At 43.5% G+C, this 16,049-nt stretch overlaps 2 protein-coding genes and 1 long non-coding RNA gene across 10 annotated transcripts in view; 2 read left to right on the forward strand and 1 right to left on the reverse strand.

Moving 5' to 3' along the window:
• Positions 1-189: 189 nt before the first annotated feature.
• Positions 190-6,060, reverse strand: LOC147255485 (tyrosine-protein kinase STYK1). Its single transcript, XM_086213262.1, has 10 exons — positions 5,913-6,060; positions 5,707-5,764; positions 5,423-5,563; positions 5,104-5,304; positions 3,596-3,777; positions 3,421-3,504; positions 3,120-3,337; positions 2,964-3,004; positions 2,692-2,788; positions 190-1,600 (listed from the first exon to the last, which is right to left on the reverse strand). The coding sequence occupies exons 1-10, from the start codon at positions 6,042-6,044 to the stop codon at positions 1,429-1,431; spliced, it is 1,326 nt and encodes a 441-aa protein (XP_086069388.1). The 5' UTR covers positions 6,045-6,060; the 3' UTR covers positions 190-1,428.
• LOC147255486 (uncharacterized) lies at positions 1,899-4,159 on the forward strand. Its single transcript, XR_015117849.1, has 3 exons — positions 1,899-2,125; positions 3,239-3,331; positions 3,451-4,159. It is a non-coding gene; the product is annotated as an uncharacterized LOC147255486 (long non-coding RNA).
• Positions 6,061-7,386: 1,326 nt separating the features above from the next.
• Positions 7,387-16,049, forward strand: part of magi3a (membrane associated guanylate kinase, WW and PDZ domain containing 3a) — a 140,305-nt gene continuing 131,642 nt past the window's right edge. For all 8 annotated transcript variants that reach the window (XM_086213251.1, XM_086213253.1, XM_086213250.1 and 5 more), the window contains exon 1: positions 7,387-8,514. In XM_086213251.1, the coding sequence (XP_086069377.1) occupies positions 8,208-8,514 (307 nt within the window). In that variant the 5' untranslated portion in view covers positions 7,387-8,207. The remainder of the gene's footprint in view (positions 8,515-16,049) is intronic.

The raw sequence follows: 16,049 nt of genomic DNA on the forward strand, positions 1-16,049 counted from the left end.
TCAGCAGCATTGTGACTCATGGGATTCAGTGTGAGTTTACCTTGTAACACGGCTGTAAATCCTGTGTTTATTGACATCTAGTTGTGAAGAAGTTCCCCTTGCTGCCTGCTCTTCCTCCACTTGTAGCGCTGCCCTACAACTGATTATGGATGATGTGGTGTAGCAGCTTGGGAACTTTGATCGAACAGAGGTTAAAAATTGTTGCATGTGAGTGTTGTCACCCTTTTATCAGGCAAGTTTTCAGGATGAGGGACATAACTTTTTTTGTAGTTCTTTGCAAGGACAGCTTTCTGGCACGAGATTTTACATTGTGAAAAAGAAAAGGGGAGATTATATAGTTTTGTAAAATGTTTAAGAAACTTCATGAAGAGCACAGAGCAACAGACAAGTCCTAAACATGACACACTTTTAAAGTTTGATCCACTCCACACATCTTGAATGACCTTGAATTCAGTTTTCAGTGATTTTTTTGATTCGAACCCTCTATAAGCCATAATCAATACAGTAATTTTCGCTTTTTGTGAGTTATCTAAATATGTCTTACTAAGAGGAATCAAATACTATAGAAACACTGTGTTTTTTGACATGGTTTATGATCATGTGAAAAACGTCGACAGTGTCATGTTCAAACACGAGTGTATTCAGCTTTCTGGTGTGGATGTTTTGGTTTTCAAATTGTAAAGTTAGTCACAGTTATAAATATATATGCAAGCCAAGAGCATTAAAGACGCAACTGTACTTTGACCATTGGTTAAGAGGAAAAATGATTTCAATCAATAAAAACAATTCTTTGCTTTAGTACACTTCATTACTGTGACGAGGAAAAGAAAATAAGCAAGTATGGCTGGCTGTTAGTGTCCTTAACTGATCACATCTTCATGTCACACAGCGAGAGTATGTTGTTTTTTCATCCATTCATCCATCGTCGTCTTCCGCTTATTCTTTACTAATAAGGGTCGCGGGGGGGTGGAGCCTATCCCAGCATCTACGGGCGAGAGGCGGGGTTCACCCTGGACAGGTCGCCAGTCCATCGTAGGGCCAACATACAGAGACGAACAACCATTCACATTCACAGTCACACCTACGGTCAATTTAGAGTATCAATCAGCCTCGTCCCCAATTGCATGTCTTTGGACGGTGGGAGGAAGCTGGAGTACCAGAGAGAACCCACACAGGCACGGGGAGAACATGGAGACTCCACACAGAAAGATCCCGCGTCCGAGCCGGGACTCGAACCCGGAACCTTCTTGCTGTGAGGCCACAGTGCTGACCACTGCACCACCGTGCAGCCCTTGTTTTTTCATAGTTTTATACATTTTTAATGTTAAAAAGAACAAAACAAATAAGTTTGTAACCTCTCAGTGGGCTGTATAGTCACACTTTATATGCTGATCTTTTCCTGTTAATGACTGTTGCCACATGGTTCTTCTACCAGGGGAGCCCCGCCATTCGGTTATACTCTATTATGTCTATTTCCTTAGGAACACGAATGGCCTCAGTAGCAGCTGCATGCAGCGAAGACTCCAGCAGCTTGATAACGGCTGAGAACGGAGGTCGGTCTTTGAAACTCCACATCCAGCAGTACTTCATTAAATCGTACCTAAAAAAAAATATGCATGAGGAATTAAAAAGATACTTAGCAGATTGGAAAATGACAAAAAAAAAAAAATACAGGTTCTTACTGCTCTGCAGTGAGCGTGAAACTATAAAAATATAAATAAAAGGTAGCTTAGCTTAGCATAGTTAAAGCAAAGTTAACCAAAAATATGAAAGGGAAACAATGAGTTTTGCTGAAATTCTTATTCTCAGGGTGTTAAAACATTTGCATGTCTACCTCCCAAAATACCTGAGCTGTTAGCATACACATGCAGCTAATAGTATATGAAATTTTGCAAAAAATGAAAGGAATAAGCACGTTTCTGTCAAATAGATCTGAGCTGGCAAAGCAGACAATGCAATGCAGATTTTGATCAGAGGTTGGCAGTACAGGTCACACATGCAGCTGTTGGAATGGCAATAGAAGAAGACATTGTGTCAGCTGCTAAGCAGGGATGAGTGGAGGGAGTCCTTGAGGAAACACTTTCTCAGGGGTACGTTGGGCCTTCACCAGCAACAGAACCAGCAGGTCAGTGAAAGGTTCACAAGAGCTCATTTCCAGAAGGGCTTTTCAACTCCCATTTTGTGCATTTACTTCCTCCTCTGGAAATAAAACAACCACCTCAAGAAGGTGAAAAATATTTTTGTGAATCTGAGAGATTTTTCCAGGTTTTGCGGTTTCTCTCATTTTTTTTTTAAATCCAATACTTCAAAATATCAAAATACATTGACGGAAGCACAGCAGGGGTGGACACCTCACTGTTGTAGTACTACGCTGCACGCGCTTGGAGTGTAACTTCAACAGTTGATCAGTACTTTCACACAGTACCTTTAACTGAACAAGATGTTAAGTTTGTGACATTCATAGCAGCTGGTCTTCCATCTTATGCTAAACTGAGTAATGCTACGCTAAGCAGCTGCTGTCTCTCACGGAACAAACATGAAAAGTGCTGTTGATCTTCTAATCCAGCAGGCCAACACTTCTCTGATATATTAAACTCTTTCTCAGTATTTATCCTCATACTTGTATGTGTAGTGGTTCAGGGAGAGTGTAATTTTAGCGAAATACATCCTTGTGATTCATTCGTCACTTACAAAGCTCCTCCACAATTCTTTGGTCTCTTCATTCGATAAGATCCTTGTAGTTTTGGAAGGACAGAAAGAGGCTCGAGCTCAGGATACGGGGGCGAACCTGCCCCAGAGATAAAAACAAAAAGTGTAGACTTAAGAATGATTGTGAGCTTACTGCCTCTATGAATGTGCTGAAAGTGTAGCGATCCCTCCTCTACACACTGTAGGAAGGAGCATATTGATAAGCTACAGTAAGAATGTGCTAAAGGATTTGTTCACGGATGAGAGGACCTTACCCAGGGTAATCAGTTCATACAGCAAGATTCCAAATGACCACCTCGAGAAAGGAATACGTTAACAGATCAACACATTAATATCTCAGAGATTAAAGGGAAAAACAGATTCTGTTTTTGATGAATATGCGTACGTCCCATGTCTCCGTCATAACTCACACATCGCTCCTGTCGATATTGAGCTGCACCATAATCCTCTCTGGAGCCTGCCATTTGAGCGGCACCTCAGCATCCCTCCGTCTAATTGATGAATCTGTTTCGCGTCCTCCAAACGCCAGACCCATCCCAGACACTCGGGCTGAGAGGCCAGCGCCGATTAAGATGTTCCTGGCTGCAACGTCACCGTGCACCAGCCGGTGTTCTGACATCAGGTAATCCTGAGCGAGGAGATGGTTACATCCACTCCAATGAATCTTTATTGACAAATTTGGAGGGCAAAGGGCAAATACATTGAACTTACCAGGCCAGCTGCGATCTGTTTTGCCACCAGAAACACAGACATCTCAGAGAAGCTCTGCGGTGCGTTTACAGTGTTTGAATTACTCTGGAGGAGAGAGGAGTTCATGAAGATGAGGATCTGGAGGTTTCGAGCATCACCGACAGGAAGCCTGACAAAAGTTTTGTGCTATTGTTACTTTTCGGAGAGTCCAGAGGAAGTGGAGGAGGTTCCCTGGAGTGTAGGCCTCTAAGACCATGTACATGGGCAGACGCTTGGTCTGGCAGTTCAACATCCGCACCACATTCTCATGTTTACACACTGTAGCATGGAAGAGGACCCACTCCACAAACTCCTTGACTTCAGGCTGGTTGGGGCCATCTGGAGTTACAAAACAAACATAGTGAGTGTTGCTGAACTCATGAACTGCACTTCTTTTTAATCAAAATAATTGACTAAATGATGAGGATGGGGAATTTTCATAATGAAAAAATAATAAGACATTTTCATCGTGTGTTTAAAGGTACTATGTGCAAGCACTGGACAACTAAAGAGTTCCTTGAAAAACCAACAGAGCGGAGCATCCCCCTCTCTCTTTCTCTCTCACTCTTCCTAATGTTTCACAAGTTCATGATACAATGGAGAGATAACTAACCTTATTTTTTCATGTTAACAGATTAATTTATCTTATGTCAAAGAGAAATAAAAGACAGATTTTTTTGAGAATGACTAGAAAACTGAGGAAAAAAAAAAAAAAAAACAAATTCCATTCTTGAGACCAATAAGTTAGCTTTAGAAATCTGCCCTTTGTTTTCTTATAAATAAATCAAGCCGTCACCAGAAGAAAAACAGCTGTTATCTTGAAGTAATGCAATAATTAACGTTTGATCAGCAAAAAAAAACCAACAACCCAAAACAATTTAGCTTCATTCGACTGACAAAAGCCAACTTCTAACTGCTACCTTGACATGTGACACCTAAAATGTAAAATAACCATAGATTATATTACTTGTTTCATTCATGTGACCTTATTAGCCACAAATGAAAATAGCCTCAGAAACAATTTGGACTGTTTAACTGGTACAGTTTTTGTTGCCATTAGCTGCACAAAAACATCTGTTTGGAAACATCCAGGTGAGGTCACTTTGCAACACGAAAGTGCACCTCTACTTCCTTCTCTCATATCAGTCTGGGACCAGACTGACTCTACAGTGACTCACTACTGGCCTCTTGAGGTACAAAGTGGTATTACGTGACAGGGCAGACTGGGGCTGTTTGTTTGGGTGATGTTTAATACACTCCAGGAGGGAAACTGTGTTCGCAGCAGTGGACAAAAAAAAACACAAAAAAAAGAAAGGAGGACGTGAGACATTGATTGGAACAGTAAAACAATCAAGAATAAAACATTTGGTAAACATATGTAACATGAATTGCTTGTCACAGTGACCTTGACCTTTGACCACCAAAATTTTTTCAGCTCATCCTTGGATCCCAGTGGCTGTTTATGCCAAATTAAAAAAAAAAAAAAAAAAAAATCTCTCATGGTGTTCTTGAGTTATCTCATGGACAGGAACGGAACGCACAACTAATAATAATTTAAAGAAAAATATCGGTTGTCAAGCTGATGTAGGCATCTCCGAGTCCATGCATATATTTGACAGTTCATTCACATAATCTCCCAATCTTCATGTCCCGTTCATGCTGTACCTCGTAAACATTTAACCACCACATCAGACGAGGCTCCACTTCCATCCTTCAGTAGACCTTTACAAATGGGGCCATAATAGCCCTTCTGCCAAAACTTGAGTTCCTCAAGAGTGCACTCCTCTGGGATTTCCCATGGATTCAAAGCTGCCTGGACCTTTGGAGTACTTAGAGAGGCTGCTGCCAGAGCTACACTCTGCTGGCCTGGTAGGAAAACACAACAGTATCAGCATCTGGTGATGGGCGCTCATGTGAAACATTGGATTTTGATTCATTTCTGGCCTATTTGAAAAGAAGATGTGCATTGTTTTTAAGTTCATACCATTTGCAAAATGATTCAATGGGCTCTGTGCTCTCTGTTTGTTCTTGTAGAGCCCGCAGAAAATCAGAGTAACCACAAAAACCGTGCTCAGAGCTAACAGAGAAGGGATGACGATCAGGGCAAATGGACCTGAGGATTCATCTTAACAGCAAAGAAGGAAAAGAAGAAAAAGAGGTCTGGCATTTATTTTTTACTTCACTCCAACAAGAGGAATGACATCCACATAGGAGGAATATTTAATCACATTATTATAGGGTTCAAAAAGAAAACCCCGTACAACTTACAGCACATGGGGAGGGAGGTATCGTTGCTACATTTTGTGTCCACATCCATAAGGAACATCTGGCATTTATGAGAGAAATAAAAGATCATATCAACAAACTAAGTAAAAAGAGAAAATGATTCCTATGGGGAGAAATTAACGAGGAAGTAGCTCCTTGTTGAAAAATTATCCGGCGCATTACATGGAGAAATAACGTACTGATCCTACCTGATACCTGACTCCTGAGTGTGTGAGTGATAAATACCACCTTAACGCTGCAGCCGGGCAGCAGAGAGGTCGGAAAATCAAAAACAGGGCCGTTATCAGTTGTTGCCTGATATGCGGCTCTGCTTTGTCCATTTGCCTGCAAGGACGCTGACTGAGAGGTGAGCCGGAGAGTTGACTTAATATTAATCATTAACAGCAGCACTGACAGTGTAGCAGCTGCTGATCCTCGACAGTAAACATTCTCTATGTACTTTATTTTACAGAAAGGATTTTCACACATGAAGTTTAACTGCATCCACATCCAGCCCCCCGTGTATGAACGCATACTTACCTATAATTCACATATTTATACTCATATTTTTACTGTTTCTGATGAGCAGTTGTCTCATTATTTAAATATGTATGTAAATATCTGGCCTCTCGTATATAAGTATTTATTTCATAGATACTTTACAAAAGAATATTCATTTATGGAAGATAAATCAAAGGTTTATTGATGAGTGAATTGATGTTGATAAGGTGCAGATAATTACCAGAAATTTGAGTGATTATTTGATACATGATTCATAGGGTGAAGGAAATTGGTTCGTATCTGAACTTCTACATGAAAACTTGATTGTGACATAATGTAATTCGTACTGGGTCGGTGTGCATATGAATGTATAGAATATATTAGGAATTTATTTGATGTGTGTAAATGTGTCAGTGTGAACCTCATGAAAGAAAACGCACGTAAGATTTTGTTGTATGTGGGAGCAAAGGCTTGACTTTTTTATTTCTAAGAATAGAATCAATTTGAAATGTGACTATATGAATAAATGTATGGTTCGTAGAGAAGGGGCAGGAATTCATACAATCATTACTCCTTTTTTGGGTCCTGTCACTGAGCTTATTAAGTTATTTTAAGTATTTATTTCGACGGTTGCTCTTTGTTTGACAGAAACAAACATTTCAATCAATCATATTTTCGTGTTTTGACGCGCCATCGGGGTTCCCGACGGTTTGAGGTTCCGTCAGTTACCAATCACAACCGCAAGAGGGCAGGATTGTGCCAGAAATGGCGTCAGCACGCCCATGAGGTATGACAGGAGAGGCAGCAGTTCTCCGACACGTCTAACGGGACCTAAAAGCTTAAAGTACGTCCAAGTGTCAAGAATCCATCGGAGGTTGTGTGCTACACTGCATGTGTGCGGGAAATAATCCTGCTGTAATATAAAACCGAAACGCGACAACCGCACAACCAACTGAAGTATGTTGACCAGGCAATTCCCACGTGAAAATATGCGTTCCAGTGCGGGAACTCCGCCTCGCTTGACCCACTATGGAAACAAAACCCAGCGCTTCCCAGCCTCACGAGAAGACCCGCCACCCGCTCCTCCATCATTGGTCAAGAGTGTTGAATTTAGACCCGCCCCCCAGCCTTCTGATTGGACAAACGGCGCTGCAATCAGGAATACAACACGGAAAAGATGAAAAAAAAAAGTTATGGAGTGAAGCCTAATCGGATCACGGTTCTTGCATGCTGCTGCTGCTGCTGTTGCTGCGCATTTTCTCAGCGGAAAAAAACTGTCCAGAGTGCCGCGGCAGAGGTAGCGAGAGGAGCGGAGGGAGGCGCCGGGTTGTGCTCCTCTGAAGGTTCATATACCGTCTGGGTTGAGCGGAGGGACAGGTATGTTTTTCCGTTTCCAAGGACTGTGGCGCTGATGTCACCGTGGAGGAGGGCAGGAGGGGAGGACAGGTGCGCGCAGTAAAGTTGCCTCTCCGGTTGCGTTGGATGAAAGAGCTCCAACCATCTTTTGGTGGATTTTATTTAATTTTTTTAATTTTTTTTTCTAAAGTTTTTAATAGCCATCTGAAGTGTGTTTTGGCAGTTTCTAAAACGAGATCGACAATTTGAAAAGTGTAAACTGGAACACAAGGAAGGTTTCCAGTGCGCCGGTGTGTCACAGCGGGGTGGAGGAGGCTGTTCTGAAGTGCACGCCGCAGCGGGATCGAGACCCTCCAGCATCAGAACCAACACTTTCCGCTTCAATGCGACACTGACGCAGTCCGTCTCGCATCCCAGACAGGTGATGCTCGAGTGATTCCATGGGAGGACTGATCATCATCCGAGGGAGCTTCGTTTAAAAAAAAAAAGTCCGTGAAATGGAATAAAAAGACAAAGAAAGCAGCTCCAACTTCTCCAGTCGGCGATGATTTTTCCGTGCGTCATTGCGTCGTAGGATCCGAAGCGGCTCTTCCGTTGAAGGACAACCGTTCTCGGACTTGTCGCCTGGTTTACAAGAGCCACCAACAATGTCTAAGACACTCAAGAAGAAGAAGCACTGGTCCGCTAAAGTGCAGGAGTGCAGCGTGTCATGGGGGGGCACCGGGGACTTGGTCACGGTGGTGGAGGTGCGAGGCGGCGCGGAGCTGGGAGAGTTCCCACATCTTGGACACATAGTTGCCGAGGCGATGGTTTGTCACGCCGGGAGGTTTCCCTGCAGTGGGGACGTGCTGCTGGAGGTGAACGGTACCCCGGTGAGCGGACTCACCAACCGAGACACTCTGGCTGTCGTCCGCCACTTTCGAGAGCCCATCCGCCTGAAGACAGTGAAACCAGGTGTGTGCTCATCCTTCTTTTGAATCATAAAAGCCCCCCCCCCCCCACCACCACACACACACACACACACACACACACACACACACACACACCCTTTAACTACCCAGCCCACAAAACCTGTCATGGATGTGAATTTCGTTTCGTACAGGTGTGTGTGTGTGTGTGTGTTTGTGTACACCTTAAATCAATACGATCCACTTTGGGGTTAAAGCCTTACAGCTGAGCCAGTAGTGTGGATCAGGTGTGTGACGCGCGTGCGCGTGTTTGGAAGTGTAAAGGTCAGTTTCGTGTTGTCAGCGTCTACATTTCCCATTCATCCAGGGAGGCAAAACCTCTTCTGCAGTGCTGTTTTTTTTTTCTTTTCTTTCTTTTTTTTTTCTTTTGCTGCAGCACTTTTCCTGCCAAACCTCACCACAGAGGGACACGCTGGTGAAGCAAGTGCCCAGATCCACATGAACTACAACATAAGCCATGACCCGCGATTAAGCTGGCAGCTTTTTGTGTGTTTTTAATCTTCTTTGCATCCATGCACGACTGATCCAGTCGAGTCAGGTTCAAGCTACACACTCGGATGCATGCCGAAAGTTGTTTGTTTGTTTGTTTGTTTGTTTGAAAGTATCACTGTCAACACACATGCAATAGATTTTAAACCATACTGACGTTTAAACCTGTCTCTTGAGACAGAAGGTGTGTGTGTGTGTGTGTGTGTGTGTGTGTGTGTGAGGATAGATGGCTTTGATAGAGGCACTGCTGAGTGTAGCACTTTGCAAACACTTAGCAGGGATTTGGTGGTTGCCTTGCCAGCTTACAATGTCAGTCGGCCTGCAGCATTGAGGTGAGTCCAAGTCTAATTGAATCAATTAGCTTCATATCCTTAAACCCCTGGACTGTCATGGAAGCCTGGTGTCACTCTTTGACACCTTTTCCTGGCCCACAGGTCGGCTTGGTGCTGGCCCGTCAGCTGATTTACCTGTCGATGAGACGGGAATGATTTATCTGTGTCATGTGATGAGACTCATGTCACATTTTATGAGTGGTATTAAGTTTGTAGGGCGGGGGAATGCTAGGAATGTTTAGGGCTGCACACTGCTCACAGCCCCAACCTGTGTGATCGCAAAACAAAACAAACGCGGGTATTTTTTTTTTTTTTGGAACATTATTGCACAACAGAAAGTGCTTTGTTTGTGTCAGGTACACGTTCAAGTGCCGCACGAATACACAGAATGATCAGTTCTTTTCTGTCACTTCTCTTAAACAAGCCGATCGACTCCTGATGGCGTTCGTTCTTTACGTTGCAGTGTTGTAAACCATGATCTTAGTGCAGCTTTTTCACCGAATCCTGCAGCTCCTTCTCATCAGGCCAATTCTTTGTTGATTCACTCATTGATCCCGGTGGAGAGCTGCAGATGCTTAATGTCCGTGGATCTGAATCCTGATGTGCAAAACATTTGCACGCGTTTAAATAAACGACATGTTCTCGGCTCTCCCCGGCCCGCAGGGAGCATCTGTCAGGAAAACATTGATAAGAGGAACTAATGAGCTCAGAGGCATAAGATGGCGATTCTGTAATGATTCCAGGTCCTGACTTGACTTCGGTAACGTTCTTGAATGATGCCTCTTTAAAACGAATTCATATCTGTTTAAGAAAAAATTAAAAAAAAAGACATTACACGTAACAGTAAAGAAAAAATCCTAGGAGTTATCTTTCAGCTCATGATCATTTTCACGTTCAAAACAGTTTGATAGCATTAGAATACAAACCAAATTGCTAAAATGTGTTTTGTTCCAAGTCCTTAAGTTGAAGTTTCAGCAGGTTGAAATTTTTTCCATTCAATTCACTTTTGCAACACGAAAAAAAAACAAAACCCGTCAACACAGAGGTTTGACTTTTTGTATGATATGATACAAAAAAAAGATGTTTCTTTTCACAGTTACCAAGAGTCCCAGTCAAAGTACGATGGATAAGGACGTGTGGGGCCACTTTATGCCACTTACTGTACTAGAGCCCATCTGATAGGTACCTGTTGTGTGTCGTCATCTGTGGGCAGTAGCAGTCATTCAGGCTTTGTGAAATTACATAGAAGTTCTACACTCTCTATAAAAGAGTGAGTTTTAAATCACTTTGCACTTTTCCTGGGAGTTAAAAGTGCACTTCTGGCCTCTCAAAGACCAAATTTGTACCTTTAAGTCAAGAAATGTTCCTGTTTCATATTTGAGTGTGAGCATTATCTCATTCAACACGCTCAACCTAGTGCCATTTGTGTGCTAATTGACACTTGAGCTAAACTTTGACACGCTGCTCTGGACGCAGGCTCCTGTGGGGGCCCCCGCTGTGTGTTTCTGTCTTGCCCCCCCCTCCTGATTAATTCATGCTTCATCTATCATTGATGGCTGCCCCGAGCCAAGACGAGTCGACTGATGGGCGGATCAGATGTTGGCCGACCGGTGTGGATGTACGGTTTCATTCTCAAGATGTCGCAAAGTTCTGAGCAGTGCAACTGTTTTTGGTTTTTTTTTGTACAAGGAAAAGTTTCATCAGTTTGAAAAAAGGAGGCGTTTAGAATTCTGTCAGTTTGCCTCCCCGTTGGATTATTTTCCTCCTTTTCTGCCAGCCTAGTTTGTCTGAATTCATATCCACCTCTCCGTCAGTTATGCTTTATCATCACATTTTCCCTCTGTTATTTTCTTCCCCTCACTACATTATTTTTTACTTCACACTGATTCTCGCTTTTGCCTGAAACCCCTTTCCCTCGCACCCCCCACCCATCACCAGCATGTTCCCTTAGTAAAACTGACAACAGGATCATTAACGTTCCGCCTCGTATCTGTCCTCACAATCTCACACGAAATTTTCATAGCTGCCATGGCAATTACGTCTGCAGCCTTTAAAATCCTAACATGATCCGGTGGTTTCGCTTCTCCTGCGTTATCACAGATGAAAGTTTATCTTGAGAGGTCCTCAGGGTCCAGATCAGGCGATGCACTCAGTATGCAGCCCCCCTCCTGACGGAGGAGCGAACCAATGGGCAGTAACCTTGAGGGGACGATTGAGAGTCGAAGCGCAGTGATGCCTATTGCAGCTTAGAGACTTGAGAGTGGGCAGCTCATTGATTAATGCTGTAAACAGACTTAGATCTTCTCCTCTGTGCTGCATGGAGCCTAATGGATGGACCGTTTAACTCTGCTGTCAGGTCTATAGTGGAGACGTGAAAATAATGTAAAAACCATTTTCCTCCTCTTAGTAATCCTGAAAGATGGCGATCGACGGTCCCTGAGATGAGATGCTATCTGAATGCTGAATATGAGTTCAGGAGGTCTAGATGGAGAAACCTCACCCCTCCTCACGTTACTTAGGGTTTGAGTTCTGGACGCCTCCAAAGGTCATTATTATGTCAGCTGCTTAGCCCAGCTAGCCCGGTGTTACTGCTCCACACAACTCCAGAGTACTTGCAGTCTGCCCTGAGTCTTTTATGAGATTCTGCCTCTTGCAAAGTAGGAAAACTGCATAATTCCCCCAAAACTGCTTTATTTTGAACCAAATTAAAGACAGTTTGAATATTCTAATGATGTCCTTTCAATAACTGATTTCTCTTTGTTTTACCTCCACCACTGAGCGGTCACCCAACACTTTGAAAATCTTTGCTTTAAAGGATATGCAGTTACTACAACAGGTACAATCACAATTTGGTTTTTGGAAATTTGATTGATGTAGTAAATTGCATTTATTGTCGAACCAGACTCAATAGCAGCAGTTACACAAGAGCAGGAGCAGGTTGTGATTGAAGGAGCTTGTCTTTCAGGTACTCCTAGTTTTCAGATAAATGCCACAAAAATGTCAGATAGTCTCGCCAGGCTGGAATAAACACACTTTACTGCCAACAATAGAGGTAACAGTGAAAATGCATTGGAAGAGCAGCCTGACGTACTGCAGGACACAGATTTCATCATTAAACCAAAGCTGATCGATTTCATTGCATATTAAAGTAAAGCAATCATAATGTGCAGGTCCTCCTGTATCGATAAAGCTGACATTGATTTCTCCCAAACAACCACGTTGTTGTGCAGGGTTTGTGTTATTGTCAGATTCATGTTCCTCAACCCAAATTCTACCGTCATGTCAAATTTCATCAAAATTCATCCGCAGCTTTTAGAGTTCTTCCGCCACCAGACAAATGGTGATCACACAAGCTCTTTGGCGGAGGTAATGAGGTTCGGTTCTGGGTGAGGTTCAGAGTCGAGGGAATCTCGTTCTGTGGCTTTTATTCTGAGTCTTCATGAGGAACCCCCCCCCCCCCCCCCGTGTGGTGGGAGGAATGAGCTGCAAAACGTGTAAATTCATGACGAGACAGAAATGAGATTAAAAACAAGTTTGAGTTTTTTTGTACAACTCTTTCATTTAGGAGAGACGACTGTACCTTTCATTCTTCTACATTCCATGACAAAGGAACATTTTGGGTTGTTTTTAATATAATACGCCTAATATTTCTTTAATCAAGGGCATTAGTGAGGATAAAAGCTGCCACCAGGAACAATCAATACGCTTGAATAATTGATTGCGAGATCATTTCAGTGGCGCCCCCCACCTGTTACTCCTGGGACCGACTCCACAGACCTCCTACCCGTCTTGGGTCCTCTTACACTCTCTCAGCCATCGCTAACCTGTGAGCTTCTCTGCTGCCTGTGTGATGGAGTGTTTTAATTTAGCCTTTTATTGTATCTAGTTTCTCTCCAACCTGTTAAGTGTGTTTGTGTGTTACACAATTCCTCTGGACAACTGCCTCAGGATACAACCTGTTGCATGCAGTTGTTGTCTACACATAGCGAGTATTTGAGAGAAGAGGGAGCTTCACTCTGTAGTACAGCTTGTGTCTGCGCTGTGGTTTGGCCAGTTGAGAGTAGTATTGATTGCGTACCGTCTGTTTTTGACTTTTGTTTGATTTCTGCGGTTTTCATATCTTCAGATCCTCTGCAAAAAGATGACTTTTGATGTCCCCGAGAGGAAAATGAGAAGGAAAACATCCATAAAACCTCACAAATACACTCAGAAGTTTATTACTTTCAACCGTTTAGTCTCACACTGCCACCTGAGGAATTCTGGGTAACTTTAATGTCATTTAAACAAGAAAGGTCTGCACACTATTGCTTCTTTCAAGTGTGATTTATCTGTGCGTCGAGCTCAAAATGTTACACGTGGATGCACTTCTAAATCTCACCTGGAGTGAGCTACCAGCTACAGTGTGCCGATTTTTCTTGTTCTAGTGTTTCTCTCATCATCCGGTCCACCACCTGCCCCACGCCAGCTACGCTTTCTGCTGTTACGCTGTTAGCATGTCAAAGCTATAATTCCTCACTTTTGCTGCCATCTTCTGGCAGTGACTGCGCTTGCATCATCCACCAGTAGCTTACGCTCTTGGTCACTTTTTCAGCTGTAAAAAGTTGGATGAATTGTTTTGAGAGTAACACAACCCCTGCAAATGGACTAATATCACTATCTGGATTTGACCAATATGTTCTAATAACATTTGGAAGGTCCAGATAAGGATAATTCAGGTATCTTCCTGTTTCCTTTTCCTTTTAGATTTAAATGATTAATCGGAACAATAATGAATACAAGCGGTCCTCAATTGAGCAGGAAGGCAATAAACCAGCAACTGAGCATTAGTCATCATCAGATTATGTCCACTGAAGCGCTGCTATTATCCTGCCGTCCCTTACTGATGCCTGATCAACACAATAACCTGTCTTCAGCGGGTCTTATTTCTCTTGAGCAGCATTTTTCCCCAGGGGAAGTGCTTTGGTGCTGGTGAGTGTTTCCACGCACAGCTTCAACATATCTTCATGAAGAATGTCAACACAAGCTGTGACACATCATTTTTGTCGTCACAATTCGGAAACGCATAAAGCATTGTTTATTTTTCCAGATAACTTAAACTCTGCTTTCTGCGCTCCACCCTTCACTGAATGGCTCTCACTGGTGTTTACACTGTTGTCTTCCTGCTACAACTCAGCTCCCGCGAGACTTTAAAACGAGACTTCTGTTGCGTGTTGATACACATGAACAGTGTGCTTACTGTATCTCTGCACTTTCTACTTGGATATTAAATTATAGCTCTTAAGCGATTGTTGTTTGTCACCTTCAAATGTGAGATTGGACCATTTCTATCATTTATGCTCAGTTTAATTGATGTTTTACCTTCTTTGCATGCTCAAATATATCCAAAGATGCAGAGTACACCTGGTTATAGCAGCTGTTTAGCTCCAAATTCACTGGTATCACAGTCTCATCACTGACAAACCGCACCAGAACACACTGAGGCCACCTCTTAAACAAGGTGTTGGTCTTGGTTTTTGGTCCAGTTTAGATGCGCTTGGAGTCCAACATCTGTGTTCAAATGAACTGCACCAAGACAGGAAACTGCCCGGTGAACTAGTCTCAGTTGCTCTGAACCAGCTGAGGAGCTGGCAGGATCTCCGTTGCAACCTGTCCCAATAATAAATGTAACTTTAGTGTCGGGTTTCTTTTTCTTGCACAGGTAACCAGGTAACAGCAGGATTCAGGGGCACTGCTCTTTCTGTTTACGCTACGAGTGCGAAGAGCACAAGGTCCATAAATAACAGTTACGCGTTTTAAATGAAATACCACTTGGTCTCTCCTCCTCTCTGCCTTCTGCTGCATCTCATTCTCTGTGTGAGTGTTGGTTTAGTGTGTATTGCAGTGGCGGGGCTGATGCGACATCCAGCCATCATCCCCTCCCACAGGCTGCTCTCGGCTCATTCCTCCCAACCTGTCACACTTCTCCCTCAGCCATGCCAGCACGTCGATGGTGAGGGATGTTGGCGTGAGTGGATGGGCATACTAACCCCCCGGATGGCAGCAGCTGCAGTGAATACCAAAGCATGCCTCTTGTACTCTTTTTTTTCATCCCTCTGTTCCTCCCTGAAGTGACCTTCTTTCCCTCTGCAGCTCATGCTAAGCACATCCGTGTCCTGCCTCAATCTCTGCTGGCTCACCTCATCCTCCCGTCTCACATAGGTTCACACCTCCTGCTTTTCTGTCCTCCAGCTGAGTAGGGAAGAAGTTATAAATGAGGAGTGGAAGATGGAGAATGAAGCTTTGGCCACAATGACTGCTTCTCATCTTCAGTTTTACAGTCTTAGAACCACTGGAGCATCCCAAATCTCCTCCTGATGTTTACTGACATGAGCTTCCTCTTCACCATATCTTGCGAATACCAACCACAGAGCCGCATTGCAGTAACGGAAAAGTCCAGCAACAAAGATAGCATTTTCTTCTAGCCATGCCTCTTGCTGGCAGGCACCATGACTTAGCAGGCATCTGTAAAGGCTGTGAAGATCAGGGTGTGTGCTGATTCACCAAGACTGCCTCTGTCTACTTGCTGAGTGGCCATGTTGCGCTGGCAGCAGCAGCAGTAGCAGGAGCAGCAGTAGCAGCAGCAATAGTAGTAGCAGTAGCGGCGGCAGCAGTAGCAGTAGTGGCAGTAGTCGAGGCAGCAGTAGCAGCAGTAGTAGTAGCA

The sequence above is a fragment of the Aulostomus chinensis genome, chromosome 9 (genome assembly GCF_037954235.1).
Source record: "Aulostomus chinensis isolate RoL2024-O1b breed Wild chromosome 9, RoL_Achi_v1.0, whole genome shotgun sequence".
NCBI classification, from domain to species: domain Eukaryota; kingdom Metazoa; phylum Chordata; class Actinopteri; order Syngnathiformes; family Aulostomidae; genus Aulostomus; species Aulostomus chinensis.

Coding starts and splice junctions, on each gene's coding strand:
- LOC147255485 (XM_086213262.1), bottom strand. CDS start 6,044: ATGGACAAAGCAGAGCCGCATATCAGGCAACAACTGATAACGGCCCTG. Junction 3,505..3,595: donor TCCTCTGGACTCTCCGAAAA/GTAACAATAGCA, acceptor TCTCTCCTCCAG/AGTAATTCAAACACTGTAAA. Junction 3,338..3,420: donor AACAGATCGCAGCTGGCCTG/GTAAGTTCAATG, acceptor CTCCTCGCTCAG/GATTACCTGATGTCAGAACA.